At 34.2% G+C, this 27,936-nt stretch overlaps 2 protein-coding genes across 3 annotated transcripts in view; one reads left to right on the forward strand and one right to left on the reverse strand.

Moving 5' to 3' along the window:
• LOC142636028 (DNA-directed RNA polymerase I subunit 1) overlaps nucleotides 1-14,821 on the forward strand; it is a 31,354-nt gene extending 16,533 nt beyond the window's left edge. The window contains exons 16-21 of the mRNA XM_075810091.1: nucleotides 4,511-4,713; nucleotides 7,238-7,436; nucleotides 7,534-7,796; nucleotides 10,857-10,997; nucleotides 11,828-12,623; nucleotides 13,925-14,821. Of these exons, the coding sequence (XP_075666206.1) occupies nucleotides 4,511-4,713; nucleotides 7,238-7,436; nucleotides 7,534-7,796; nucleotides 10,857-10,997; nucleotides 11,828-12,623; nucleotides 13,925-14,521 (2,199 nt within the window). The 3' untranslated portion in view covers nucleotides 14,522-14,821. The remainder of the gene's footprint in view (nucleotides 1-4,510; nucleotides 4,714-7,237; nucleotides 7,437-7,533; nucleotides 7,797-10,856; nucleotides 10,998-11,827; nucleotides 12,624-13,924) is intronic.
• An 8,590-nt stretch (nucleotides 14,822-23,411) lies between these two features.
• Nucleotides 23,412-27,243, reverse strand: LOC142637015 (protein JINGUBANG-like). 2 transcript variants are annotated; one of them, XM_075811307.1, is made up of 2 exons: nucleotides 26,608-27,243; nucleotides 23,412-24,305 (listed from the first exon to the last, which is right to left on the reverse strand). In XM_075811307.1, the coding sequence occupies exons 1-2, from the start codon at nucleotides 27,169-27,171 to the stop codon at nucleotides 23,586-23,588; spliced, it is 1,284 nt and encodes a 427-aa protein (XP_075667422.1). In that variant the 5' UTR covers nucleotides 27,172-27,243; the 3' UTR covers nucleotides 23,412-23,585. The 2 variants fall into 2 exon arrangements, with proteins under 2 accessions (XP_075667422.1, XP_075667421.1); XM_075811306.1 differs by having other exon boundaries at nucleotides 23,418-24,308; nucleotides 26,608-27,218.
• Between the last annotated feature and the right edge of the window lie 693 nt (nucleotides 27,244-27,936).

Below are 27,936 nucleotides of genomic sequence, written 5' to 3' on the forward strand. Positions count from 1 at the left end.
ACATCATACCAAAGAAATTTGGAAAAGGTCAACCATTCTCTAGAAATTTGGAAAAGGTTAACCATTCTCTTCTGAAGGATTTCCAAACACTTTGGTGCACTAGCCCCCCAATCACTCCCATATGTTTCCTTTATGACCCTCCTCCAAAGAACATCTCTCTCAGTCCCTTATCTCCATAACTATTTTCCTTACAAGGCTTGATTAAATCTTCTCAAAAACCTAATTTCTAGCCCCCCACACTGCACTGGTTCCCAAATTTGGGACCATTTCACCAGGTGGAATTTAGGTTCATCATTAATACCATTCCAAAGAGAAATTCTCTTCATAACTTCTCAATCCTATGACTTATATATATATATATGTGTGTGTGTGTGTGTAAAAATTGTCAATACTATGACTTATCAAAACTTATATATATATATATATATATATATATATATATATATATATATCCACCTCCATCAGAATAGGAAGGAGAGAGAAAATAAGTAGGTAAATTGAAAAGAGTACTTTTAATAAGAGTGCTTTCTTTCTTTCCCTGCATTGTTTCTCTCTTAAATTTATTTCAACACTGTAGTTTGTATTGATTATACTTCTCCCTTAGTACACCGCCTGTGTACTAGGATTTTTTTTTCCTAATAAATTTTTTCTGTTACCTATCATAAAAAAAAAAGTTACCTTACCCCCCCTCCCCCCCTAACATAAATACAATCTCTTCCATCTTGCTAATCTTCACTCCAACTTTTCTAGAATAGGATTTTTTATTGTCTTCTCCTTGAATTTAGCACCCAAGGGAGGACCAAATATTTCTACGGAAATGTTGACTGTCTTCAGCCCATCATCTCCACCAAATCCTCCCTACTATGCACATCTCCAACTGGAACCAACTCTGGCTTCCCCAAATTAGTCTTCAATTCAGTCACTGCTTCAAACTTGGAATGAAAGTCAAAATTGCTATCTGGCTAGAGTTTGCATTGCAGAACATAAGAGTGGCATTGATGCAGGGCATTTCAAGTAGCTATATCCTAATCCTCATGTAACTAATTTGTTAGTTAGATGATTTCTTAAGCATTAGCTGATAGGATTTAGACACTTGTTAACCATCTAGAGGCTGCCATTGCCAAACAACTAGTATAAGTAGTGAAATGTAAGCTCTTTGTAAATCAGTTTTTGTATGTGAATATATTGTTAGGCGTTGTGTGTTATTTGGAACTGTGTTCTTTCAGAGGTATTTATACACCTATCAATGTGTTCTAAGAAACTTAGCCCTTTCATTGTTTCTAAACCATACACTAATAGCCCATCATTCCCTGCATCAATCATCCACAAACAAGAGATGAGACACCATTGTCAAGGTACTAGCCAAGGTGCCTATGGAGAGACTCAAAATTTGACCAATTGTGGCAGCCACATCCTACATATGGCTCAAAGCTTCCATAACAATATCAAATAGCAATGGGGAGAGAGGATCCCTTTGACGAATCCCCCTAGAACTCCCAAAAAAACCAATTGGGGTGCCATTAATCAAAATGACGTATTTGATAGTTGAGATTTAAAGCATAATCCATTTCCTTCATTTCTTGAGAGCCCACACCTCTAGAACATATTCATGAGAAAGTCCCAACTCACATGATCATATGCTTTCTCTACGTCCAACTTGCACAACACACCCGGTACCTCTGTATTTAGTTTACTATCTAAACACTTAGATGCAATTAAAACAAAATCCAAAATCTGTCTTCCTTTCACAAAAGCATTTTGAGAGTCTCAAATAATACCATGCACCACCCTTTGAAGATGATTAGCCAACACCCTAGAAATAATCTTCTACACACTTGACACAACCAAATAAACTAATGGGTCAAAAATCCCTCACGTCCATAGTGTCGACCTTTTTGGGAATGAGGGCAAGAAAAGAGGCATTAAGAATCTTTTTAAAACACTGCTTGAGTATTAAAATTATGAAATAAATCCATAATATCTGGTCTCAAGATACCCCAACAAGTTTGAAAGGCCATAGAAAAACCATTCAGGCTTGGAGCCTTGTCACCATTAAAGCCCTTGCTCACCCCATACACCTCATCCACATTGAAAGGTCTTTCAAGCCAAACAACATCCTCCTTTGATATCCTAGAAGACTCCACATCACCCAATACAGTTCTTCGGTCACCATTCTTAAGTACAACTGCCTATAGGAAAATGGTAGTGGAGATATGGTCATGAAGTTACCCATCTTAGGCAGAGAGTTATTTCCACAAAATATGGTGAGGGTCAAGGGGGGTGGGGTACTAAAGTATGTAGGAGGGCTCATGGATATGGTCTTTGGCGAAGCACTCATGAAGGGTGGGAGAGCTTTTCTAAGCATTTGTCTTTTGTAGCGGGTGAAGGTACTCGTATCCACTTTAGGCGTGCTGGGTGGATTGGTGATAATACCCTTAAATTTCTCTATCTTGAGCTCTACATGTGTTCAGCTGATAGGGATGCTTGTATTTCTGAGATTTTGTGGCTTCCAGAGGGGGGTACTGTTAGAGTTTGGGATTTAAGGTTTTATAGAGAATTTCAAGGCTGTGAGCTAGCTGCATCTTATTCTCTCCTTGAGAGTTTATTCAATCTCGTATTCTTTGGGGTGAAAGAAGTGATACTCTTTGTTAGCGTCTCAAAGGAGATGGTTAGTTTGACACATTGTCTTTTTACCGTGCGATTCGGGGTGCTCAAAATTCTTTGTTTCCTTGGAAGGGTGTTTAGAAATCAAAGGTTCTTAAGCGAGTGGCTTTCTTTTTGTGGACTGTTGCTCATTCTTATTTTGGATAAGCTCATGCTTAGGGGTTGCTTTTTGGCAAATCGATGTTGTATGTGTTGATGCGATGGGGAGTTGGTGGACCACTTCCTTCTTCATTGTCCTGTTACATATATCTTATGGACTTTTATGCTTCAAGCTTTCGGTATTCATTAGATTATGCCAAAATCGGTGGCGGGATTGTTATTTTGTTGGCATCCATGACTTGAGAATCATACTTCGAATATTTGGAATTTGATTCCAAGTTGCTTGATGTGGATTGCTTGTTTGGAATGAAATCATCGTTCCTTTGAGGATATTGAGAAGATGTTGGAAGAGTTAAAAGTTTTATGCCAGTGTAGTCTTTTTGAGTGGTCTCATTGTTGGGGTTTTGCTAATCGTTCCTCTCTCTGAGTTTCTGTTTTCTCTTATATTAGTTTCCTGATTTCCCTCGTGTTTTGTTGTTTGTTTTATCCTTTTCTTGTTGTTCATCACCATGAACAACTTGTATTTATCCTTCCTATTTTCATTAATAATATTTCTCTGATTACCTATCAAAAAAACAAGTAATGCACTCCGCTTTGGCCCTCTGATCTGAATAGGCTAAGATTTGTTTTTTTTTTTTTTTTTGCTATAATGTTGGTGTTTTTATATGGCAATACTGGGGATTGTTGGTCAATTGTGAATGGTGGAAATTTTCATATGCCTGAATCTATTGTTTATTTGGCACTTTACCTGAACTTATTCATTTGCGTTGCACTGTATCTCTTTGCTCCTAATTTAATTTCTAATTTCTTTTTCCTTTAATTTCAAACTCTAGTTTTTTCATTCTTTTCACTCATCAGAAAGTTCAGTTTATAATTTTTAATTTTATCTAAAAAAAATATAAGTGAATAAATGTGGTAAGGAGACATGATTTTAGCTTTAGCTGTATACCTTTTCTTTGTGACACACTAGTCTGGAAAAAAGACTGCAAAATATTTGGATGTTAGTATATTATGCTGCTACTGATAGTTCCATCACTAGCACATCCACCTACAATTATGTTTTTCCACCTCTATTGTGAAATACATTTGTTCCAATCCCCACAACCACCAATGTTATTGGAAACACTGCAATAGCTGCCAACATTCCTCATAGGATATTCCTCATTTGTTCGAGGTATCACTGGATTGCTTAAAGAGCTTAGTCATCTCATCATACAGAGGTACTGGTATGCTGATCAAAGATTATGTATAGGACTAAGAAATATGATCAAATGGTTACCCAAGATAATTATATTGCATAGTTTATGATTGCCTCTGAGCGTGAGTTTTATGATTACCCAATCGCATAGAGGTACTGGAACTGCTGTTCGTAGTTGTTTCTCTAATTAGACAACCTATGATTTTTATGAGTCATCACAATGAAATGGTCAGCTTAAGTTGCATCTAGTGTGTCTATTTTGTAGATTTTGTATAAAATTCTATGCCCTAGTGAACTCATTTAGAACTATTATTTTATGAAATTAGAGGTTCGAACTTTGTTTATGCTACTTTTGACGTAAAAGTGATCTGATTTGTACCGTCTATATATTTAGGAGACGGTTCTGCTGTATTGAATCCCACGTGTTCCTTGTAAAACATGCTTAACCTGAACTTCTCTAGTATCATAATTTATCAGCAATTTTTTACTTCTTAGAAACAGTACATATAGGCTTAGCTCTCTTTATTGACTGCATTATGCTTTGAACAGGTTAATTTCCAACAAATATCTTCTCATTTAGGCCAACAAGAGTTAGAAGGAAAACGAGTCCCTCGAATGGTTTCTGGAAAGACTTTACCCTGCTTTCCTCCATGGGATTGTGCAGCTCGAGCTGGAGGCTTTATTATTGATCGGTTTCTTACTGGATTGCATCCTCAAGAATATTACTTCCATTGCATGGCTGGTCGTGAAGGGTAAGTGAAATTTTTGCCTCATCCATGAATCTTTCTTTCTAGTAGGAAGTGGTTTTTTTTATTAATATTTTTTTTTAACTTTTATTTAAAATGGTGAATTGATAAATGGTGCAAATATAATAACTTGTCATAAGAAGTAATGTGATTTCAGTTTTGTTAGTCAAAAGCTTCATGCTGCTTGTACCTGATTTCATGCACTTGGATTGCACTATATATCTTTGAGCTCTTCATTAGGTGGAATTCTTTGTATCAATAGTGATTTATTCAGTAGTTATTTTAATTAATTACATTTATACTTCTGATTGATTCATGTATCCAGAAATGGAGATGACTACTTGCTTGATATTTTGTGATCTTGTTGTAAGACATGTTTCTTCCATGTCTTGTGTTGAAACTTGAAATTTGGAGAGAGAGAGAGTGAGAGGGGGGGGGGGGGGGGAATGAAATAGTGGCAGCAGATATCGTAGCCAAAAATCTTGGGGGGCAATGGTTTGTACTACTATTGGAGCACTATATAATGGGATGTTTGCAGTAATATTTATAGGGTGGTGGTGGTTGCTGGTAAATAAATCAGGTGCAATGGTCTTTGAGTCAGGCTTTGGTTGGGAAGAAGGTTCAGGTGAGATGCCAATTTTATTTTTTAAATGAGTGATTAATGAAAGACTCTTTGGGGGGCAATTTTGATCTTGTAAAAAGGGATGTTGATATCTTCTGCTGATGTGAAGCACTATAACTATTTTTTATTTTTTATGGAATGCCAAAATTCCTTAAGGCAAGTAGTGAATGACCAAAATGGTTTATTTAGATTATTCTTATTCGTATCAAGGATCAACTTTAACTAGTGCAAGAAAAAAGTAGAGATACAACAAGTAAGTTTTCTATAGGTATGCTTTTTGTAGAAGATATAGTTCTAGTGACCAAAAAAAACGTAGAGCGAAGAAGTGTCAAGAAGTATAGGTGACACGAGACAAGTGATGTGGCTAACTTCAAAATTAGGACACAACATGGTGGAGACATGACAATTAATTGATATTTCAAAGTATATTTCATATGTTTTTTAGAAGTTTTTTTATGTTGATTTTAGGTTTAAACTATGTGCTCTCCTATTATAATAACTGAGTGATAATGATTAGTGTAATAATTTAAAAATATATATCAATAACCTACGAAATAAATTATTAAATTAACAACTTTTAACTTTTAGTGTGCGTATGGATGATGATGAAAAATTAAAATTATTTCATTATTCAGCTTATTTTTGCTACTATTCATGGGCCTCACTGCACTTTTTGACACTATTTATGAGTCCATTGTACTATTTTAACTAACTTCTACCTTTATCTACAGTATTTTAAGCAATAATTTTTCAATTTCAGCAAAATAAACGGTATCTAAATACACCCTTAGTTGTTTGACAGACATTCAACCCCAAAAAATAGTATTACGCTATTGACTGTATACCATACTGAATTACAATTGAAAAAAAAGGAGGAAAAAAGGCTAAATGAGTGAAATATTCTTAATTGAGACGGAGAGAGTTCTCTACATTGTTAAGAAAATAAAATAGAGTGAAAATGACAGAGATCAAAATGTCTGTTGATGATAGAAATGATCATTGTACCTGACTGATGAGTGTCGCCCAAGTGTGAGAGTGACTATATATATATATATATATAGAGAGAGAGAGAGAGAGAGAGAGAGAGGGAGATATTAATCATTGAGAACCTAGCCTTATCAATGTCTCAGATTGTGCTAGGTTGTCAAAAATGCCTCTTTTTATTATTATTAATTTTAATAAAGTATTATATATTTGACACAGATGGGGTGGCCTTTTTTTCTGTGTCTGTGCTTCCTAGATATGAAATTGACACTAATCTGGGATGCTTTACAATCTAGAGGCTTTAGGTTAAGTAAGTTTAAAAGCGAGAAACATATAATGTAGGAATGATAGACATCAATGTTTTGGATTGCAGTGCTCTAATGCTAGTGTATGTGTGGATGCATGCATGCTGTGTGTGGGTGGGCTAGTGTCTATGTATTGACATTGCTTTCTTTGACACACACACACTCGCATATACTTTTTGGATTGAAGTCTTGTGACCAGTTTTAAGAAGGCCTGTCTTGTTGAGCTCACCTTCATCCTGAAAGGGAACATACAGCCTTTTAACATATTTTCAAAGTAAAACTTTGATTTTACACAATAGACAATATAAACAACATAAGATGATGAAAATAAGCTAATCTATTTTTGATGCAAGATAAAATTCTACTCTAGTCTAATCTAAGTGTATATGTGTGTGAAACTCTTTTCTGGAGGCTTGAATCATGACCTTTACCCTCTACACCCTACAAGCAATTGTACTTGTGGAGTGACCATCACACCAAGGGTGTGCGGTGGTCAAAATAAGCTAATCTAAACATACATATAAAGTCTTAAGTATTTATTCTTATCTATATGGAAGGCATGGACTATTTATAATTATCATAAAGTTAACTTTTCTACTATGGTCTCTCTGTGGCACAGGTTGGTTGATACAGCAGTGAAGACATCTCGCAGTGGATACCTCCAAAGATGCCTAATAAAAAATCTTGAGTGCCTAAAAATATGTTATGATCATACTGTCCGTGATGCTGATGGTTCCATTATTCAATTTTTCTATGGAGAAGATGGTGTAGATGTCCATCAAACAAGTTTCATTGCTAAATTTGAAGCACTAGCAGCTGTGAGTAATTGTTCCTGATTTTCTGAATTGTTATTCTGAAAAAAAAAAAAAAAAACTAGTTTCTTACAACCAACATCTCTTTTTTGTTTATTTTCAGAATCAAGAAATTTTTTCCAAAAAATTTCGACAAGGGCTTCACAAGTCCAGTGTTTATATTAAGGGATTGCCTTCTTCTCTTGAAAAAAAAGCAAAGGACTTTGTGCATAAGCTTACCTTGAAGGAGAAAAATCCTGATATTTTAAAAGAAAAGGATTTTTTGAAGTTAATGGAACACAAATACATCTCAAGTCTTGCACAGCCTGGAGAACCAGTTGGTGTGCTTGCAGCGCAGTCTGTAGGAGAGCCATCAACTCAGATGACGTAGGATCTCTTATTTAATTATTTATACTTGTTTCCATAAATGCTGCTTAATTTTATATGATAGTGTATAAAATATTCGCTTGTAGTAGTTGCTTGAGTGCAGTTGCATATATAAATATATATATATATATATATATATATATATATATATATATATATATATAAGGCAAATTACAGTTTACCCACTTGTGCTTTGGCCAAAATTTAAGTTGCCTATCTGTGGTTTGAAATTTGACACTTTACCCATTTAAGATTAGCTCAGTTAGAGTTTCATAACTCGCATTTGTTAAAAAACATGGCTACATGACTAAATATGTAATTTTCCTTTACTTTTATGTCTCTTTCCTCCAAAAACACAAAAAGCATAAAAATACAAGATCAAATAAGATCAAAAAGAATCTAGCGGAGCACTTGTATCGTGAGATTTCGAACCATTGGTAGGCAACTTAGATTTCAATGGTAAAGTGTCAAATTTCAAGTTTCAGTTTGGTAACTTAAATTTTGGTTAAACTACAGGTGGGTAAATTGTAATTTGCCCATGTATATATATATTTTATATTAGATTGGTGGTGCATCTTGCGTGTTCATAAGACTATTGGTGATACGATCTTGGTGACATTTGGTGGATGCCCATAAATCTTTTGCTTTTGTTTTAACTTTAGTGTTTTTATCCTGGAGTTATAGCAGCAGAAAATTAAGGTATATCAATGCTTAGTAACAGTTTCTACTTGAAGTGTTAAGTAATTTTACTGTAATCAAACTAAAGCACTTAAATTTTTGAGGGAGCTGACTCTGCCTGTGCAGGTAGATGGTCAACGTTTGTCCATGAGTGATCCAATGGGGTCATATATTCATTTCTTCACTTATGTTTTGGTATTTTCTTTCATAGTCCGATAGTTTCTGAGAATACTTGTTTGAAATCCTGTGTTGAACTGTTAAATTGCATATCACCATGCATGTTTTTGCCTTCCAAAGAACAATCTTTTGTTTGTCTATGAATATTTGGGAAGGATGGCAGGTTTTAGTTTAGTATTCATTTAGTAGTTTCCCTTTTATAGTCTTTAAGGTGTTTTTTGTTATATATATATATATATATATATATATATATATATATATATATATAAACCTGCTCCTTCCTCAGATTTGAGATGGCACCATCTCAAATAATTTTGAAGTAATAGAGTATATGAAGAAGATGAAGAAGATTTTCCTTTTCATTCATATAGTTATTTATCATTTCTTGAATTCAAATTTGACTGAGAAAAATAGAGAACAGGTAAATTTTAACCAAACTTTTTTTTTTTTTGTGTTAGGATCCAATAGTAATGATTAACATATATATAATATCTGTCGGACTTCACCAGCCATTAAATGATAATTTTATGTAGGTACTGATTGATCATATCTGTAAACATTGGAAGGAGAGTAAATATCAGTGATAACTGTGTTGATGTGGATTGGTTGAATATATATATAGTTAAAGGATTTTTTTTTTGGGGGGCAGGGGTGGAAGGGGAGGATAGAGAGAGAAAGGAGATGGCATTTTAGAAATTATGATCCCATATTTAAGAATTTTTTTAAACACAAAAGAAATTCTTTAAATAGAGAATTATTATGCAATATCATTTAGATTGGGTCAGTTATCATTGACTATAATTTTCTCCTAGTATAAAATTGATTGTATTGTAGGTGATAAATAAAGTGTTTTATTGAAGAATTCTCTCTTAATAAGCTGCTATAACTAGTCATGGACATCAATGGGATAGGGAAAGGTAATATATACACAACTCTCTTAAGCAAGGATTGTCTATGAAGAATGTTAGTTTCAAATCATGAAATGGTTTACAGAAAGTATTGATCCTTACCTAGACATTACCTTGTTTTGGTTCTTAGAAAACATTAGGAAAAGGAAGTGTAATTGTTAAAGGGGTGTCCTATACAAGCAATTTTTTGTTTGTTTGTTTGTTTTTTTTTTTTTTTTTTTTTTCCATTACATATAGTAGCAAACAAACTGAGGTAGATCTAGAGAAGGTAGATATGTTGATGTGATAAACAGGAGCAGTGCCGTTATAATCATCGTGAAAGAGTTATTATTTTGTTATTATAATGGGATTGACCGTCAGTGTCATTTTTATTTCCCTAACCCCATTTATGTCTGGAATTTCTTGGTGTCACAATATAGTTTTAGTCAAGGAGACTAGAGAATGGGTAAATTGGTATTAACTGGTGGTTCCAAATTATGGTAGTGTGAGGATTGGGTTTTACGTATAGTGTAGCAGTTTCTGTATTCATGACTTTAAACTTCAATAACTTCTTGAAATTGGTGGATAAAGACGTTATACCATTTAGTTCCACATATTAACGATCCTAATGATTTTAAGTGATTTTTTTTAAGCTGTAAAATAATCTGTAAAAAAAAAAAGTAAAATTAAATTGGCAATAGAAGTTTATGCTTTCACATTTTAGAAACGTAAAATGTTGATAGGGCACTTGACCTTTACCCTTCATACAGTCACTGTCCTCATTTTGCTTCCTGTATTTCTGAAACTAAAAAAGAAGTGCCTGAACATGCATTCTTTGATTGCTTTCTGAGATAAGCTGCAGTGACTTTCCTTACATTGTCACTATGAGTAGCTGATGTCTTTCATTCTCCACTTTAGTAGGGTTGACCAAGTAGTCTAGCTCCCCCAGAACCATAACCTCTTCTCTCATCACCTTTACTGGGGGAATGAAAGTCATTTTTTCTGGGTGCAATCAAATTATCATAACAATCATGCTGAATTCATAAAGGATTGATTTTAGTTGTTGAAGGTTAAGATAGACATTGAGGTTGATGCATGGTTGCTTGTGTATTAAAATTTAGGAGGTCATATGAACCCTCTGATTTTAAAACTTTTTTATTGGAGGCATGAAGCATCTTTTGTAGTTCTTTTGACCTTTGTTGTAAATAAAAGGGAGTGCTTAGTTTTTCCTTTTATTATATTTTATTAGAGCATGCATTACATTTTTCAGATGAGCTTTTAGTTTGTCCAAGGTTGTCTAATGTTTTTTATTTATCAGGCTGAATACGTTCCATCTTGCTGGGAGAGGTGAAATGAATGTGACACTTGGAATTCCACGTTTGCAGGAAATTTTGATGACTGCTGCAAGAGATATTAAGACACCCGTGATGACATGCCCTTTCCAAGTTGGGAGGTCAAAGTAAGTTGCATATAAATCCATTTTGTTGGTTACATTCTTTTCTACTTTCTTGGAAGTGTCAAGTTACTTCTGCATTGGTTCTGACGAATGGTGACCAAATGTTTTGCAGAATATTTCTTCTTTTTTTGTTTTACACAATGTTTCTCCAAGAAAGGAACCTACACAGAGACTGTAGAGGTTATAGGATTGGAGTAATGGTTAAAACTAGGTAGAAGGTTAGGGCTCATGTATATTCTCGTAACACGGGAATCAATTATTTTGAAAGTTGCTTCTGCCCTATCCCCTCCTTTTCGCCCAATAAATGAAAAAGGAAAACCCTGTGTTTTATGGTACAATGCTTGATTATTGGAGAATAGTATTGTGTCTTAGGGTTGCAAAAACATCCATTTGTTAGAGCTATGGTGCATGGACACTTCATTTGTGATATTGTACCCATGTCGTAACAGTGTCTAATTTTCCGTATCATGTTATAATTTTTCAAAAATTGTTCGTGTCACCATAGCGTACCTGTAACTATACCCATGTCCATGTCCGTGCATCCTAAGTTTAAAGTTTGATAGTCAAATACTATAATGTAGATTTCTCTATTTATTTATCGATTGGCAAGTGACAAACACAATCAATGGTCTTGAACTGGTTAACATTTATGTTAATGTTTTCTTTCCCAGTTCCATATTATCCTTTCCTTCCTTTCTCCTTTTCTATTTTTCACTGGCTAGTTACCATTGCCTGTCTTTGTTTGATAGTCAGGCATTATAGTAATGAACACACATGTACATAGCTATTAGCTATGCAGAAAAAGAAGTTGATATTTAACTTATTATCTACAGGGAAGATGCCTCTTGTCTTGCTGATAAGTTGAAGAAGATAACTGTAGCAGACATAATAAAGAGTATGAAAGTATCAGTTGTGCCATTTGCTGTTCATGATCACCAGATTTGCAGTATTTACAAGCTTGAGATGATGCTATACATACCTGAAAACTATCCAAAAAACACTGATATTTCATTAGAAGACTGGGAGGAAACTCTAGAGGTTGTTTTTGTGAGGGAATTGGAGGATGCCATACAAAATCATCTGCTCTTGCTTTCTAAAATTAGCGGCATCAAAAATTTCATGCCAGATTCAAAATCAAATACGTCAAATGGGACAGATGATGATGATGTATCTGGCAACAGATCACAGCGTGAGGAAGATGCTGATGCTGATGAAGATGCTGATGATGGTGCAGTGTCTGATGATCTGGGTTTGGATGTACAAAAGAGAAAACAGCAATTAATAGATGAGATGGATTATGATGATGCTTCTGAAGAGGAACCAAATGAAGGGGAGCTATCAGCTGGCTCTGAAAGTGAAATTGATCATGTTGAGAATGAAATTGAAGTTACTAAGGATGATGCGATTGAGCCACTTGATGCCAAAGATATATCATATGAACAATCAGGAAAATCCTCTAAGCATAAATCAAAGGACAAAAAGAATGAATCAAAAGCCAAAAGAAAGAAGAGATCCAGGGGAAAACTAGTGAAAAAGGAGTATGATAGAGCATATTTTGTGAAAGCTAAGGGAATGCACTTTGAGATCCATTTTCGATTTACTAATGAACCTCATATTTTACTGGCTCAGGTTTTTTCACCTTCTCTTTCTTTTCCATTTTATAATAGTATCAACCTTACTAAATTTTGCAAATATGTTCTATGTTTTTCCCTCTTTTTTTTTTTTTTCTTTTTTGTTGTTGTTGGGGGGGGGAGGGAGAGTGTGGGGAAGTTTTTCGTTGTTTTTTCAGTTCACATCACCCTCTTTGATTACTCCCTTAACCTCGTCTATCCTGAGTTTATTGCCCCTTTTTGAATAATAATGACAATAATCTTATCACTTTCCTAGATCACCTCTATTGTACAAGTCCTCTTATCATGTTTATGCTGGGGTAATGTTGGAACTTGAAATTAATTGTAGTGTCTGTATTCTGTTGCCCTTCTTTGGAAGAAATAATAATTGGTGGACTTATGGGCTATTAGAATGGTTGCTTTCTCTATTCTTTCAATTTTGTTGCGAAGTTGAGAATATTGTTTTTATGAACATTTGTTGCATTTTTCCATTTGGCTTATTGTTCAGTAGTCTGCATTTTTCTGAGTCATGATTTCTTATATTCAAGAGTGTAGCTGGAAATAATAAGGAAAGACATCATATTGTTCAATGATTTCTTATGTTAATAGGGCACTTGAATCTATATTTGCACTCCTCTCGTGTGGTTTGTATAAAAGCAATAGATAAGTCAGTTCCTTCTAAAACTACGACTTTTCTAACAGAATATTTTATTTTCAAAAAAATATATCTACCCAAACTATGGATGAAATGACACCCCCCCCCCCCCCCCCCCTCTTAAGGTTCGTATAAATGAATATCTTTTTTAAAAATGAAATATTTCGTTAGGGAAGTCAGTGTGTGAGAGGAGTGTCATTTCGTAAAATGTTTGGAGGTGAGTAGCATTTATGAAATACAAAGGATAATTTACCCTAAAATATATGTTAATTATTTTTTCTTGAATTTGTTCACTTGTGCTGATGAACATAATCAGAAGTCGGAACATGCCAGCTTGTATTTAATATGAGTCGATTCACTCTATTGGATGTATTGTTAAGAAATGGATTTCAGTCTTCTAAGAGCTTGAATGCTGTCTTCTCTCTGGTAAGTGTCAAATATTTGTTGTCCTAGAAATAATCACTCAATAGAGGGTTACCATTGGCTCCTTAATAACAAACCATTGTTATTTGATTTTTTGTCAAAAGGTCAATTTAATTGTTCTTGTTCATGTGAGATTTTGTGATTTGGAGTTTTTGGTGTTTAATTAGTATTGACATTCTTATAAATATTTCTCAATATGAAATTTAATTTTTAATTAATTAATTAATTTTGTGTGTGTGTAGATTGCTCAAAAAACAGCCAAGAAGGTTTACATCCAGAGCTTTGGCAAAATTGACGGGTGTACAGTTGTTACATGCCAAGAAAAGCAAGTGATATTCTATGGCAAAAATCCCAAAGCCAGGAAGGATATCTCGCTTGCAGAAAAGGAAAAAGTTCCAGCACTGCAAGCCACCGGAGTGGATTTCGGTACATTTTGGCAGTTTCAGGATGTTCTTGATGTCAGGTGCGTATATTCCAACAGTGTTGATGCTATGCTAAACACATATGGTGTGGAAGCCGCCAGAGCAACTATCATCAGGGAAATACAACATGTTTTCGGTTCTTATGGGATATCTGTCAATATGCGGCATCTAACACTTATTGCTGACTATATGACTCATTCGGGAGGGTATCGTCCAATGAACAGACTTGGGGGAATAGCTAACTCGATATCTCCTTTTTGTAAAATGTCTTTTGAGACAGCTTCTAAATTTATTGTTGAAGCTGCAAGTCATGGGGAGACAGATGAGTTGGAGTCTCCATCTGCTAGGGTTATTCTTGGGTTGCCGGTGAAGGTGGGTACTGGAAGTTTTGATGTTATGCAGAAGTTGGAAATCTGATGTAGAGAGATTGTAGCTTTTATGGATCTGGAATAGATGTGCTTCAACTTTGTAGTTTGTATCACAAATTTTGGGATTTAAAGTACGCTACAACAATGTGCAGCGTCAATTGTGTCAGGTGTAAATTTAGTTAGTAAAGCTTTTAGCCAGATATCCTAATTTATCCTTAGGTCCACATGACTTGCAACGACAGTTGTATCGGTGTGAATTTTGTCAAGCCTTCGAGATTTCTTCATACCAAGTACTCTTGTTGAAGTAATTTAAGTAGTAAAATTTTGGTGAAATATGATTTTATTTTCAGAATTTTGTGTTAGATTTCAAGTTTGTGCTTGAACTATCAATTGTTTTAATTTAGTTCTTTTAAGTTTTAATGTCTAAATAAATTCTTTGCAAACAGTAATTATTGATGGGACAGGCTTATTTAAACATGTTCTTGTAATGCTAATGTGATACCTGAGGCTATATGTTGGTATCAGTATCGCTAAATCATCAATGTTTTAATTTAGTCGGTGTTCGAAAAAATACGATAGCAAATATAAGGAGTAAAAGTTCTCCAAAAGAAAAAGAAGAAATCAAACCCTACAAGTGACCAGCTCTGATTTGGAGAGATGTGAAGAAATCCTGGTTGTACCAGTGTTCCAAAGATAGAAATTGAAACATGTTCCCCCAACCACAAATGTTACGTGCAATCTTGACATTTAACGTTAAAAATGGTCTCATTTAATACTTCAATTTATATTTTATAGTTATTGATAAACACTTTAAAATTTAGAAATGTAAGGTATATAAAAAAGGGGGCTATAGGTATGATATGATCATTTTAATCATGCGGGAGCAAAACCAAAATGATTTTCAGATTTGCGTTTATCTTATAAGAAATTGGATAATTGTAGACTTCTATTCAAATAGGAATTGGCATTTAAGTTCAATTAGGATTAATTTTCATTCGTTGTTATCTTTTATTTATCTCTTCATCTCCCGGAAGCTCTAGCTCTATATAAGCCCCCAGTTTATTTGTATTTTAAAGGAGAAATTGATTGATTAATGAAATTCATATCGGAGATTTCCTATAGTTGGGTACTTTGTGCAAGACCACAGTCCTATTGCCTATCATAGCCAAGCTTTGAAAGGTAATAAGCTCACCCTCTCTACTTATGAAAAAGAATTGTTAGCTTTGGTAGTGACAGTGAAGAAATTGAATTGTTAGCTTTGGTAGTGACAGTGAAGAAATTGAGACCTTACTTGTTAGCAGGGGCGGAGCCAAGGGGGGCGAGAGGGGGCAAGTGCCCCCCTCCCCCCCGCGACTCCTTTTATAAGTGCTTATATGTGCTAGTATATAGGACCCACTTAAATGCCCTACCCCCTCTCACCTAAGAAAAAGACCAAAAGGCAATTCCTGTTGGCAAGAAAATAGCTGTAACACCAACAAAATGTGGAATAAAAAAAATTTATCTCCCATTTTTTATAAATAAAAACTTTTATATCCCATTTCTTTTTAAACAAACAAAAAAAGAAAAAACTTTTATCTTGTCCCTCTATTTCAGCATTTCATTGTCACGACATTTTGAATGCTTATCATTTTTCTTATTTGATGGACGACATGTTGAATGTTTATCTTCTTTTTTTTTTTTTAATTTTTATTTGATGTAATTTCAATTGATTGTGTGTATTATATTTTAACTAATTTCCCCATACTCAAACTCTAAAGCCTCTCTTATTTTTTCTATTTTTTATTATTATTATAATTACTTTTTATCTTCTATCAATTGACCTTTCAATTTCGAACTCTTGATTTTTGCTATGAACCTAGATTTAAATAATTTGAAGAATATAGAACAAAAGTGTTAAATTCTACATATTTTTTGCAATATATATTTACTTCATTATTAATATCGATTAATTTTTGTAGATTTTAGATTTTAATATTGTTTTTAAATCTTGCCCCCCCTAGACTAAAATTCTGGCTCCGCCACTGCTTGTTAGGCAGGCCATTTGTTATCAAAACAGATCAACATAGTTTTAAATATCTTTTAGAGCAGAGGGTGGGCACACCAGCTCAGCAGAAGTGGATTTCTAAGCTCCTTGGTTATGCCTTTATAGTGGAGTACAAGCAAAGTAGGGATAATGTGGTTGCTGATGCTCTTTCAAAGAGGCAAAGTGATGAAATTGTTGCTTCCTATTTTGATTCTGTCCAGTCTGATTCAACTGTTCCTGCATCAAGTGTATCAACTATTTCAAGTGTTCCAACTGCTTCTGAGGGTACTTTGTGCATTATTTCCTTCCCTACTCCATCTTGGTTATCTGATCTTAAGGAAACCTATACTTCTGATCCCAAACTTCAAGCAATTCTGCAGGCTATCCAATCAGGTTCTAATGCTCCTCCAGGCTTTACCTTCTGTAGTGGGTTGTTATTTTACAAGGGCAGATTATATTTGGGTGATTCTAGTAAGGATTTAAAGACTATGGTGTTACAACAGGTGTATGATAGTCCTTTGGGGGGTCATTCTCGCTACTTAAAGACTTTGCATAGGCTTCAAAAAGACTTTTATTGGTCTGGACTAAGGCAGGACTTGAAGCAATATGTGAGGGAGTGTGATGTTTGCCAAAAACTTAAACATGAAACTTTTTTTCCTGCTGGGTTGTTGCAACCCTTGCCCATCCCAGACAAACCATGGTTGGATGTGAGCATGGACTTTGTTGAAGGGCTGCCAAAGTCTCATTTGAAGTCTGTAGTGTTTGTGGTAGTGGATAGGCTCACCAAGTATACCCATTCCATGCCCCTTTCTCACCCTTACACTGCTGCCAAGGTTGCTAATCTCTATTTGCATTTTGTGTTCAAATTGCATGGTATGCCTTCCACCATTGTTAGTGATAGGGATCTTATGTTCACCTCTCTTTTTTGGAAGGAATTGATGATATTGCAAGGTTAACATTGACCATGTCTTATTCTTACCACCCTCAAACTAATGGCCAAACTGAGGTGATCAATAAGAGCTTGGAACACTAATTAAGGGCTTTTGTAGCTGATAAGCCTAACACTTGGGTTGAGTAATTACCCTTGGCAGAGTTTTGGAATGTGAGGAAAATGCCGATGTATTGAAACGAGTTACTAAGGAAGACACTGTATTGTGTGTGTGTGTGTGTGTGAGAGAGAGAGAGAGAGAGAGAGAGGAATGCTATGACTAGGAAAAATAAAAAAAATCGCAAGATGTATACTGCCTTGGAACTTGAGTTTACTACACTCGGTTTCCATTTTAAAAAAAAAAAAAATAGAACTCGAGTTTTGTACACTTGAGTTCCATCGAGGTAGATTTTTTTTAACCGCATGGAACTCGAGTTTACCACGTGTTTTTTTATTTTATTTACACATTAGAGTTATGCTAGTTGGACCTCGAGTGTAGTAAAGTTGATTTTGGGTTGGAACTCGAGTTTGCCAAACTCGAGTCGAGTTCCAAAAATAGTCTAACTAACTAAATAAGTTCAAATGCAGGCTAATCATTAAATTTTTTCCTAAAAATGTACTATTTACCAAATTTTGCCTCATACTCCCAGTCTCCAAAGTCTTAAGTACACTTTCTCTCCTGACTAGAGTTGAGATACTGTGCAATAAGTTTTTTTAGTTTTACTTATATATATATATATATATATATATATATATATATATATATAGTATTATTGTTGTTACTTTGATTTGCGGCGTGTATGTAGAAAATCCGTTTGTTGTTGGCTATATTTTCGACTTATTTCGAGGGAAACCATGTTGGGTTGAAAACCCAAAAATTTATTTTTGTCTTCTTCAAAGTTTAGTGGCAAAGATATTAAATTTGTCTTTTTGAGGTATACAAGGTTGATTGTTGATGAGTTTTTTTATGATGGAGGTAGCTTTTAAGTTTTATTTTATTTTATAGATTCTTTTAAGGTTAAAATGTAACTTGCACCCTCCAACTTTACTTTTGTTCAATTAAGTTTTCTAAATTTTAAATTTATTCAATTCAAATATTCCATCCAATTTTGTTAAAAAATTTCCATTAAAAAAAATATTTTATAGATTTTTCATGTGAGAATTTATTTTTCAAAATTCATTTTTCATTAGTTAATTGTAAAGGAATTGGACAAAATATATGAATTGAATTAATTTAAAACTTAGAAAACTCAATTAAACGAAAGTAAAGTTAAATGACTGAAATGAATTTCAGCCAAACTTAAAGGATGCAATTTGCATTTTTGCCAATTTTTTATGATTAGAATGAAGAAGATGTGTTTCTTTTACCAGCTTCTATTTTAGAGGATATATCAACTTTTTGCTTCGATTTTCTCTCTTGGATTTCTTTTTTATTATATTTTATTTTTGACAATGACACAGAAGACCAGCATAGAAAGACACATGATGGATGAAAAAATTGATGCCATGGATCGGATATCTGATTTGCCTGAGATGATCATGCATCGCACATTGTCCTTCTTACCCCGAAAAGATGCAGCTAAAACTAGTCTCTTGTCTAAGAAATGGAATTGTGTATGGTGTTCATTCCCCATCTTGGATTTTGATCAAACCTGTTACCTTGATTTTGATCGTTTTCTCTTCTGAAATACACATAGAATTGAAGAGTTCATCAAAATTGTGGACAAGTAGATTTCATGAGCATAAGTTGCTGATACAGAAATTTAAACTTCACATGACCCTTGTTGACTTGAAGTGGGCTTCAGTAGCTGATAAATGAATACAGTTGGCCTTGCAACATAATGCCAAAGAGATTGACCTTAAGAATAAAACAAAAGGGGATACATGGTATACTTTTCCTGGAACAATACTTGTTACAAATTCAACTAGTGGTTGCAAGAATGAGCAACCATTCTATAGGAGTGCTGTGAAGTTAAATTCCCTACAAAAGCTGTGGCTTAAGGATATTTATGTGAGTGAAGTGACTCTCCAAGATATCTTCTGTACTTACCCCTTTATCTCCGATTCTGCTCTTATTAGATATCAGGGACTGAAACATCTGGACATCGCTGCCTGTCATAATTTGAAAATATTATACTTAAGAGGTGTGAGCATTGCAGATCAGGATCTTCACTTCATTATCTCTAGATTTCCCCACCTTGAAACTTTGCAGGTCATTAGCTGTAATAAGTTAAGAAGTGTCAAGATTTCTGCGCAGGGGCTTAGGATGTTAACAATTGATAAATGCCATAGTCTAGAGGTTGAAATTGATGCTCCAAATCTGTTGTCAATCCAATACCATGGCTTCGGCAATAAATTTCCTATGATATTTTTAAAGAATGCTCCATGTTCTTTTGAACTTGATCTTACATTTTATACCAATCATCTAATGGACACTCTTTGGTTCCTTAAATTGAGGGAATTTCTAGTAAGGTCAAACTGAAGAAAAGTTTTGAGGCTAACAATCATTTGTCCGAAGGTTTGTCCATTAACACAACTTATCAATTTTCACCAAGTATTTTCTTTAATGTCTTTTTATTTTTGCAATTTCACTTTTTGTTTAGTGAGATCTTTTTTTACTTTTCTTGGATTATGAAGGTTACATATAATTTTGAAGAATTGAGAGAAATGACCCTTTCTCCACCATTTGAACTGGAACTTTTGAGTCTAAATGTATGCAGCAGAACACTGTCAATAGATCATGGAAGTTTTATGGATGGCTTGCTTTGGAGTTGTCATCCGAAGTTTATCTCTTTGTCAACAGGTTTGGAGTTCCAGTAGAAGTACATAATGGTATGATTGTTCTTTTACAATATTTTAGATTGTCTCTATCAGATTAATTTGTATTTGACAAGTTAATTAGATTTGAGTTGTTTGTTATTTAATGCATTTTAACCCTAGTTGATGGATGCTTTGGAGTTGTATTGCATGTCAGGTGATGAATATATACAATTATGTAATGTAAGTCTGGTGATTAAAATATGGGGGAATTAAAAGTTACTGAAGTGAAGTGCTTGATAATAGTTTGCATGACATCTACACCCCCGTTAGAGTTTGCAAGTTCCAAGTGAAATATAGCCTCTTTCCTCTTTCTTTTTCTATTTTTAGTATTTGAGTAGAAGGCAATAAGCTATTATGGCTTAGCAGTGGTTTGGTATTGCACACATAGGATGAAAAATCTAAATTAATACTAATAATTTTTTTTAAATGATTTGTACCCTGATTCCTCTGCTGAAGTTTTGACATACTTTTGATGTCCTGTTAATACAAAAGTAGATAGAATTACTTGAAATTAAGAATATATCAAATTTGTCTTAAAAAAATTTACTCTTGCTGGAACTAATTATTTCATTTTTCTTGAACTCTAGGTGCCATGTGAGAAGCTATTGTGTAGAGAAGATCCATGCAACTGTTGTGCCTTTGATCACAAATGTTGGCGGCATCATTTAAAAGGTGGGAGTCTTGCTGGGATTGAAGATGGGAGGCTTCTTGATAATAGCCAAACTTTGGTAGATCATTGCCCACCCTTCCAAAAGGTTACGAGATTCAATTTAGATTGGATTGGGAATACCAATTACATGGAGGGGTGGCTTAAGTTATTACTATGAGATTAGAATATGAAGTAAAATGATCTTGTAAGATTAATGCTTGTCATATTTTGGATTACCTGTGTGTTCCAACACTTCTAATTATGGCATTGTATCATCCTTACTTTTTGATTGAATGTCTCTAATTTTCTTTTACTTATCAAAAATTAGTATTTTTTCTTTTTAAAACTAGGGGTGACAATGTCAACATTACCTTAATTAGAAAAATCATATAACACATATAGCTAGAAGTCTTTTTTTATTTATTTTTAATCTAATTTACATTTGAATTGTGAATTTAACAAGATCGATAATGGTTATATACTTATATTGATAAATTTTCCACCAAACTCTAAAATTCTAACTTTCTAACCATGGTGAAAAACTCATTTTCACCATTCTATCCAAAACAAGGACAAACACCAACTGTTCTCTTTTGCATATGCCAAAAATGTTCTCTCTTTCTCTCTCTCTCTCTTAAGAATTGACTTTTCTTTCATTTTTATCTCAAATGTTTTATAGTTTAATCTGGTAAGATTTTGAATCTGATTTGATTTAAAAATTATTCATCCTTCTTTTACTCGCTGCTCAATTGGTGATATGGTACCTACTTATGGTGGTTTTGTTCCTAGTAGTCATTGATAGAGTCTTGTTTAGTCAAATCCGCACCATAAAAATTTAAATGTCGTTCAGTATTTTTTTTTTTCTTTTGACAAGAAGGGAAAAAACTTTGTTAGAATAATATAAACATCAGTTTAGACTTTAGAGGGCAATCCTGAGGGAGCAGGTATTGGGTAGTACTACAGTAGAGAGGATCCACACTATTTGTTTTTTTTTATCACAAATGTTGGTGGCATCTTTTAAATGGTGCAAAGATTGGGCGTCTTGCTTGGGATTGAAGATGGGGAAGCATCTTGATAGCAAAACTGTGTTAGATACATTGCCTACTCTTGCAATAATAATAATGAGATTCAATTAAAATTAGATTGTGAACACCATTTGCATGAAAGGGTAGTTTAAATTATTATGAGATTAGAATATAAAGTACTTAGTCTCGGCTTACCTGTTTGATCCAACACTTCTAATAAGGAGGAAATTGTATCGTTATTATATTTGAAATTTTATTTGTTTCAATTTGTATAAAAAAATTTTAAGCTATGATTTAGAGGTGACAATATTTGACATGATTTGGAGGTCACAATTTTTTGTGTGTTAGTGTTTAATGTAAATGGATTTATGTCAAAGTGTGAATACATGTCATAAGTGTAGTCAAAAGAGAACTTAAAAAAATAATAAAAAAGAAATGATAATTTCAAGTTGGGCCGAGGTAGAAAGCAACACTAGAAAGAAAGACAAATGTGGATCTAGGAATGCCACAAAAGGAGGAGATTCCCATAGTAATTTTTATGCAAACGTTTGTTTACATATTCTATGCTTGAAACAGTGTCCATTGACATTGAAGGCAAGAATACACCTAGAAATTAACCTTGTATTATACGGCATACACCAAAAATTCTCTACATTTTGAACAAGGAAGGAACCCCAAGCAAAATATATATGTTCTCCTCTATTACTTAACCTTCTAAGACATTTCATGCTTATAGCCTTAGCCATGGTGTGTCTAGGATTTCTGCCTGGATGCAAAAGATCACATTCCATCAAAGCTTACATTCTATCTGCTTTAGTAATCATAGCCATTCTTTGCGGCTTGCGTATTCTTTGTCGCATCATTTATAGGTTGTTAAAGAGGGAGCACCCTAACAGTGAGGAACATTCAAACAATGGGTTGGAAATGCAGTCAGAGATAAGGACACCCCATGCATATCTGATTTCTCTAAGGAGAGCATTGCCAGAAAGCAAGTTTCTGATATTAAAAAGAGAGGGTCATGCTTCATTCATAACTCAACGTATTTCATCTTAGGCCAACCATAATTACTAATTAGTGGCTGTTCAAGTTCTTATGATTTCCTTCATTTATGTCAATTAAATTTCTTGTAAACATTCTTGTATTGTCCTACAGGAAAAAATTGCTATTTAGTTGACTTGTATAAAATGTGTAACTACTATCATAATTTGTAGAATATTAATCGTAGCTTGACACATTAAACCATTCAATGAATGAGAACATGCCGCGCGCTATGTATATTATCTTAGTTTCTGGTTAAATTGGCACATAAGGCCATAGCACAAAGGAACATTTTGCATTATAAAGAACTAATCAGACCGAATTTGTTATTTTTTATTCCTTTTCACATAGGAACATTTGAAAAATGACCAATCTTATCAAATGGTCTACTTCAAAAGAATTATTAATTAAAGATGTACCAGCAAAGTAGATACACTGCATAATGCATATTGAAAGGTTAGAGAGTACCCATCCATATATGGCGCTTGTTAATCTAGTACATGATTACCTATCACTTCAAAATTACAAGCTCAAGCTTGTCATCGCTTCATAGTTGACAACAAATTGAGCTAGAACATAGACTAGAAATATGTACACTGGCTACCCAAATTAGATTCCCTAAAGTCCTTTCTAAAGCTCAAAATACTCGCACACATTTTGTGCAGAACTCTGGCTTGATTTGTTCTTGCATGTCACATGCCACACCTTTAAGACTCCGTCAAGACTCCCAGTACAAATTGTACAACCATCCTCACTCTCTTCACCTAAGGACCCAGAAAATGCAGTGACACACCTAATAGGCCCTCTGTGACCTACCAAGACTGCCAGACATGTGTGATGCCCATCTTGTTCTCTAACCCAAACCCTGCTTGTTGAGTCAGCTGATCCACTAACAACATAATTTGATACACTAGCAAGACACATTACTGCATGTGTGTGACCCTGAAGTGCACCACCATATTGTAATTGGCCTGAGTACCAACCCTTGAACCAATAGTGTATGTAACCATCTGTGCACCCACCATATAATACTCCACCTTCTTTGTTGAGTGTTAAGGTCTTTACAGGTGAGGACTTTGCAGGGAGTGTCACAGTGAGTGAGTGAGACTGATTCCCTCTAAAAAAGTTGCAGCGCCACACTTTGACAGTGGCATCATCCGAGGCTGTGAAAAGTAACCCGTCATCAGTGACTATAATATCATTGACAGCCCCAGAATGAGCTGGAATGGTCTCAATGCATTTCTGGTCAGAAATTCGCCATACTTTCACTGTTCTATCAAGGGAAGCCGAATATATGATGTCGTCTGATGCATTCATCGCTAGTGATGTAATAGGTCCAGTATGCTTCATCTGCTAGATTGATTGAACATGAATAATGAAATTATTTTCTTGTTAATCACAAACAATGATATTAATAACAAGGTACATTGTTTTAGTTTCAGAAAAAGAAAAAATCATAAAAAGTTCAGTACTACACTTAATGCTCAAAATGTTATCCTACCTAATGTTCTGGAAAAGGCAGAACTAGGCGCCAATTTCAATATACATAACCTATATTTCTGCTAATAGACTGAATATAATTAGGTGTGTGCTATTATTTTTATAAATATGTCTACCAACTTTGACTATCAGTTCACCAGAAAAACAGTGAAAAGGAAGTAATCGCTAAGCAAAAATGTTCACCAAACATTTTATTCATGCAATGCTTTTTAATTTGGATGCTCTTAGGAAAAGACTTCCAGCTAGTTCTTTCCTGACATTTATATAGAAAGAAAATTTAAAGTAATGTCGGTTGTTGTGTGCCTACATTAAAGAGCATAAGATTGTGCGCATATATAACGGAAAAGTTCGTAAAGCTATGCATGCCATTGAGTCTGGAATACCAAAAAGTAGACATAGTATATATTGAAGCTATTATTACTGCACCATATCTACTAATTATAGTAAAGGTTCTTCTTCCAACACTTCTGAAACTAAATTCATTTGCAGCTCCATATTTTCTTTGTAATAATGAGCAACACCAATGCCTATGGGTTCATTAAAGTAGGCATATGTATGTCTCACCAAGACATATTCCTAGTGACTGACTATAGTACCAATGTGCCAATACTAGAGTTATCCCTAATCTTGAAATCATACCTTCATATGGGGGAAAAATTGTGGTACAACGTGGTAGATTCTTCCATAGAAGGGGATTTATATCACTTAATCTAATGGGGATTGCATAAGGAGGGTTCACCCATCTCACATACTTCAGAATTTAGACATTCTATACCTCTCTTGACGTGTAAATAATTTTCCGTAGACATTCTATGCCTCTTACATCCTATGTAGTTTACCCATCTCACATTAGCAACGATATTTAAAGCATTAGCAGTAAAAGAACAATGATTTCCCATCCAAAAAAAAAAAAAACAATGCTTTAATCAAGACCAAATTTCATACAAACGTACACCAAACGAAAGAAAACAACAGGAATAAATGAAAGTATTTTGCACCCAGTGGCGGCTTGATGCATTTAGGGCCTAAGACGATAATTGATTATCTTGTTTTAAATGCAAAATTACTATTAATTAAAATGAATTACGTAGAATTTTTTGTCTTTTTTTAAAAATTTTATAGATACAAAAAATTTGACAAATGTTGATGTGGAAAATTGATAGTGATAAGTAAAGTGGTGTTAGTGGTAAATCTAGATGAAAACTAGTAAAACCTTGCTAACTTAACTTTTATTATTATTATTATTATTTTTAAAGTGCAACATTCACAATATTTTTCACAACAAATCTTAGTTTTAAGTTGCTTCTTGTTTTCTATTTGAAAACGCCACTATAATTATTTTTTGTCATCGATAACAAGCTATAACAACCTACTACGTAGTATTTGTTGTAAATATACTGTGAAAAATATTATGAACATAACATTTTTCTCACTTTTTGTTTATTTTTTATTTGGTAAAAAAATATTATTTTATTTATTGATTATCAATAATCCTATTGGTTAAAATTTGGGGGCATTTTTTTATCTGGGGCCTTAAGCGACCGCATCTATTACTTCTATCGTCCAGCCGGCACTATTTGCACAAAAAACGATTAATTATTAGTTCGAATCCAGAAATTAACCTCTTAAAACAAAATTGAGAATTTTGTGCACTAAATACAAACTATATCTATATCTAGTGTAAATTTTCAACAAAAATTTGATGAAACCCACTAGAATGGGGCTAGTTAACCTTCTAAATCACTTCCTTCTTTTGAGTTTTGAGCTCAAGCTTTATCTTCTATGAGTAGCCTAAGATTGGGTTGGTCAATATTTTAACTATTCCAACAGCTCAAAACGTGAAAGTTGGGTCTGCTAATTCAAGCACCATAGTGCTACCACCACGTAAATCATTCTAGACCACATGAACCTGTGAAAAAGGACTACTAGAATATTTCTCTTCCAAGTCCAACCTATGAATGCATGCCACTCATTCAGCACACCCTAAAGAACCTCTAAGTGCACACACACAATACTCACCTCCCAACGATATTTTCACACAAAACAAATACACAATGAATCCACACAATAACACGCAGTTGTACGCTAACAAGTAACAACAACAAAATTAATGGAAGTCATAAATGCAAATCAAACCCCTCAAAAACTTTACCATTTTGTCTTTCCCACCAATGTAGCTCCGAACATAGCTTCCAGATTTTGGGATTGTTGCCAATCGAATGTGCTTCAAAGACCCATCCCATGTTTTGCGCCACACTCTAATCTTGCCATCACCATAAGCTGCATACACTCTATCATTTGACACTTTCAATGCAACCACCGTGCTAGCCTTAGTCTTGAGCTGTCCACACTCACTGAAATCAGGCAGTTTCCAAATCCTTATAACATTGGCATCAGAGCCAGTGTAGACTAAGCTATTGGACACAGCAATGGACAAGATTTGGCCATCTTTTTTGAGCACAGAAGAGACACACCTATAGGTGGAGGAAAGGTCATTGAGCTTGGAAGGAGAGAGGGGGTGAAGAGGTGAAGAGATTGGTGAAGTGTGGAGACTTTGGGAGAGACTAGGGGAGCTTAGCCTTGGTGGGGTGTAAGGAAAGTGTGAAAAGGAAGGCTCTTTGGTTGAAATGCTTCTTAAGAACTTGTTCTGTGTGGCTGTTCCTCTTATTGCAAAAGATGGGTTTGGAGGGGAATTGGAGGAGTCTAGTGAGGCCATTTCTATCTCTCAATGCAAAGAAGAGGACCGGTGTGGTGATGGTGCGTATGGTGTAATGGTTTTCTTTTTGGTGGGGTACTATTGTGTTTAAATGCATTATATATAGCTCTCCTACAAATTTTGATGCATAATGTGTATTGATTTTGGTAGGAGAAGTATATAAATGCACTACTGCAGAATTGGTTGCAGTTTTTCCTTCTACCCTTTAATTTGGGGAATTGTATAGTTGCAATTTTTCATCAAAGAATGGAAAAAAAAAAAAAAAATGTAAGAATCCAAGGGCCATCTCTCATTATATGACTCATCAAATTTATTTTAAAAATATTGCATGCATGCAACAAAAAGCTTCAATCATCTTAGGATTCTTTATCTCTCGTCCAATAACAATAATAATCTCAAAGTTCAGTTATGTCAAAGTTACAGTACTTAATTAAGATTCTAACCAATAATTTCAACAAACATTTTCTATTACTACCATTTGTCCCTCTCCCAACTATAACACCAAGCTGTTAACAAAGACACCAAAAAGCACTTGCATATTCCTATCTTTTATTTCCATTCTTGCATAACAAGCAAACATTATGCAGTGCATTAAACGAAATATCAAGAAGTATTTTTATCTACTTTTTATTCAAAATATTCTCTATCAAAATTTCCTAAATTAATTTTTATTTTTTTATAAAATTAAAATGAACAATTTGTTTAAAGAAAACACAGGTTTTCCAATGTATGATTAGACAATTTCCTTTTTAAAAGAAAATATAT

The sequence above is a fragment of the Castanea sativa genome, chromosome 5 (genome assembly GCF_040712315.1).
Source record: "Castanea sativa cultivar Marrone di Chiusa Pesio chromosome 5, ASM4071231v1".
Classification (NCBI taxonomy): Eukaryota; Viridiplantae; Streptophyta; class Magnoliopsida; order Fagales; family Fagaceae; genus Castanea; species Castanea sativa.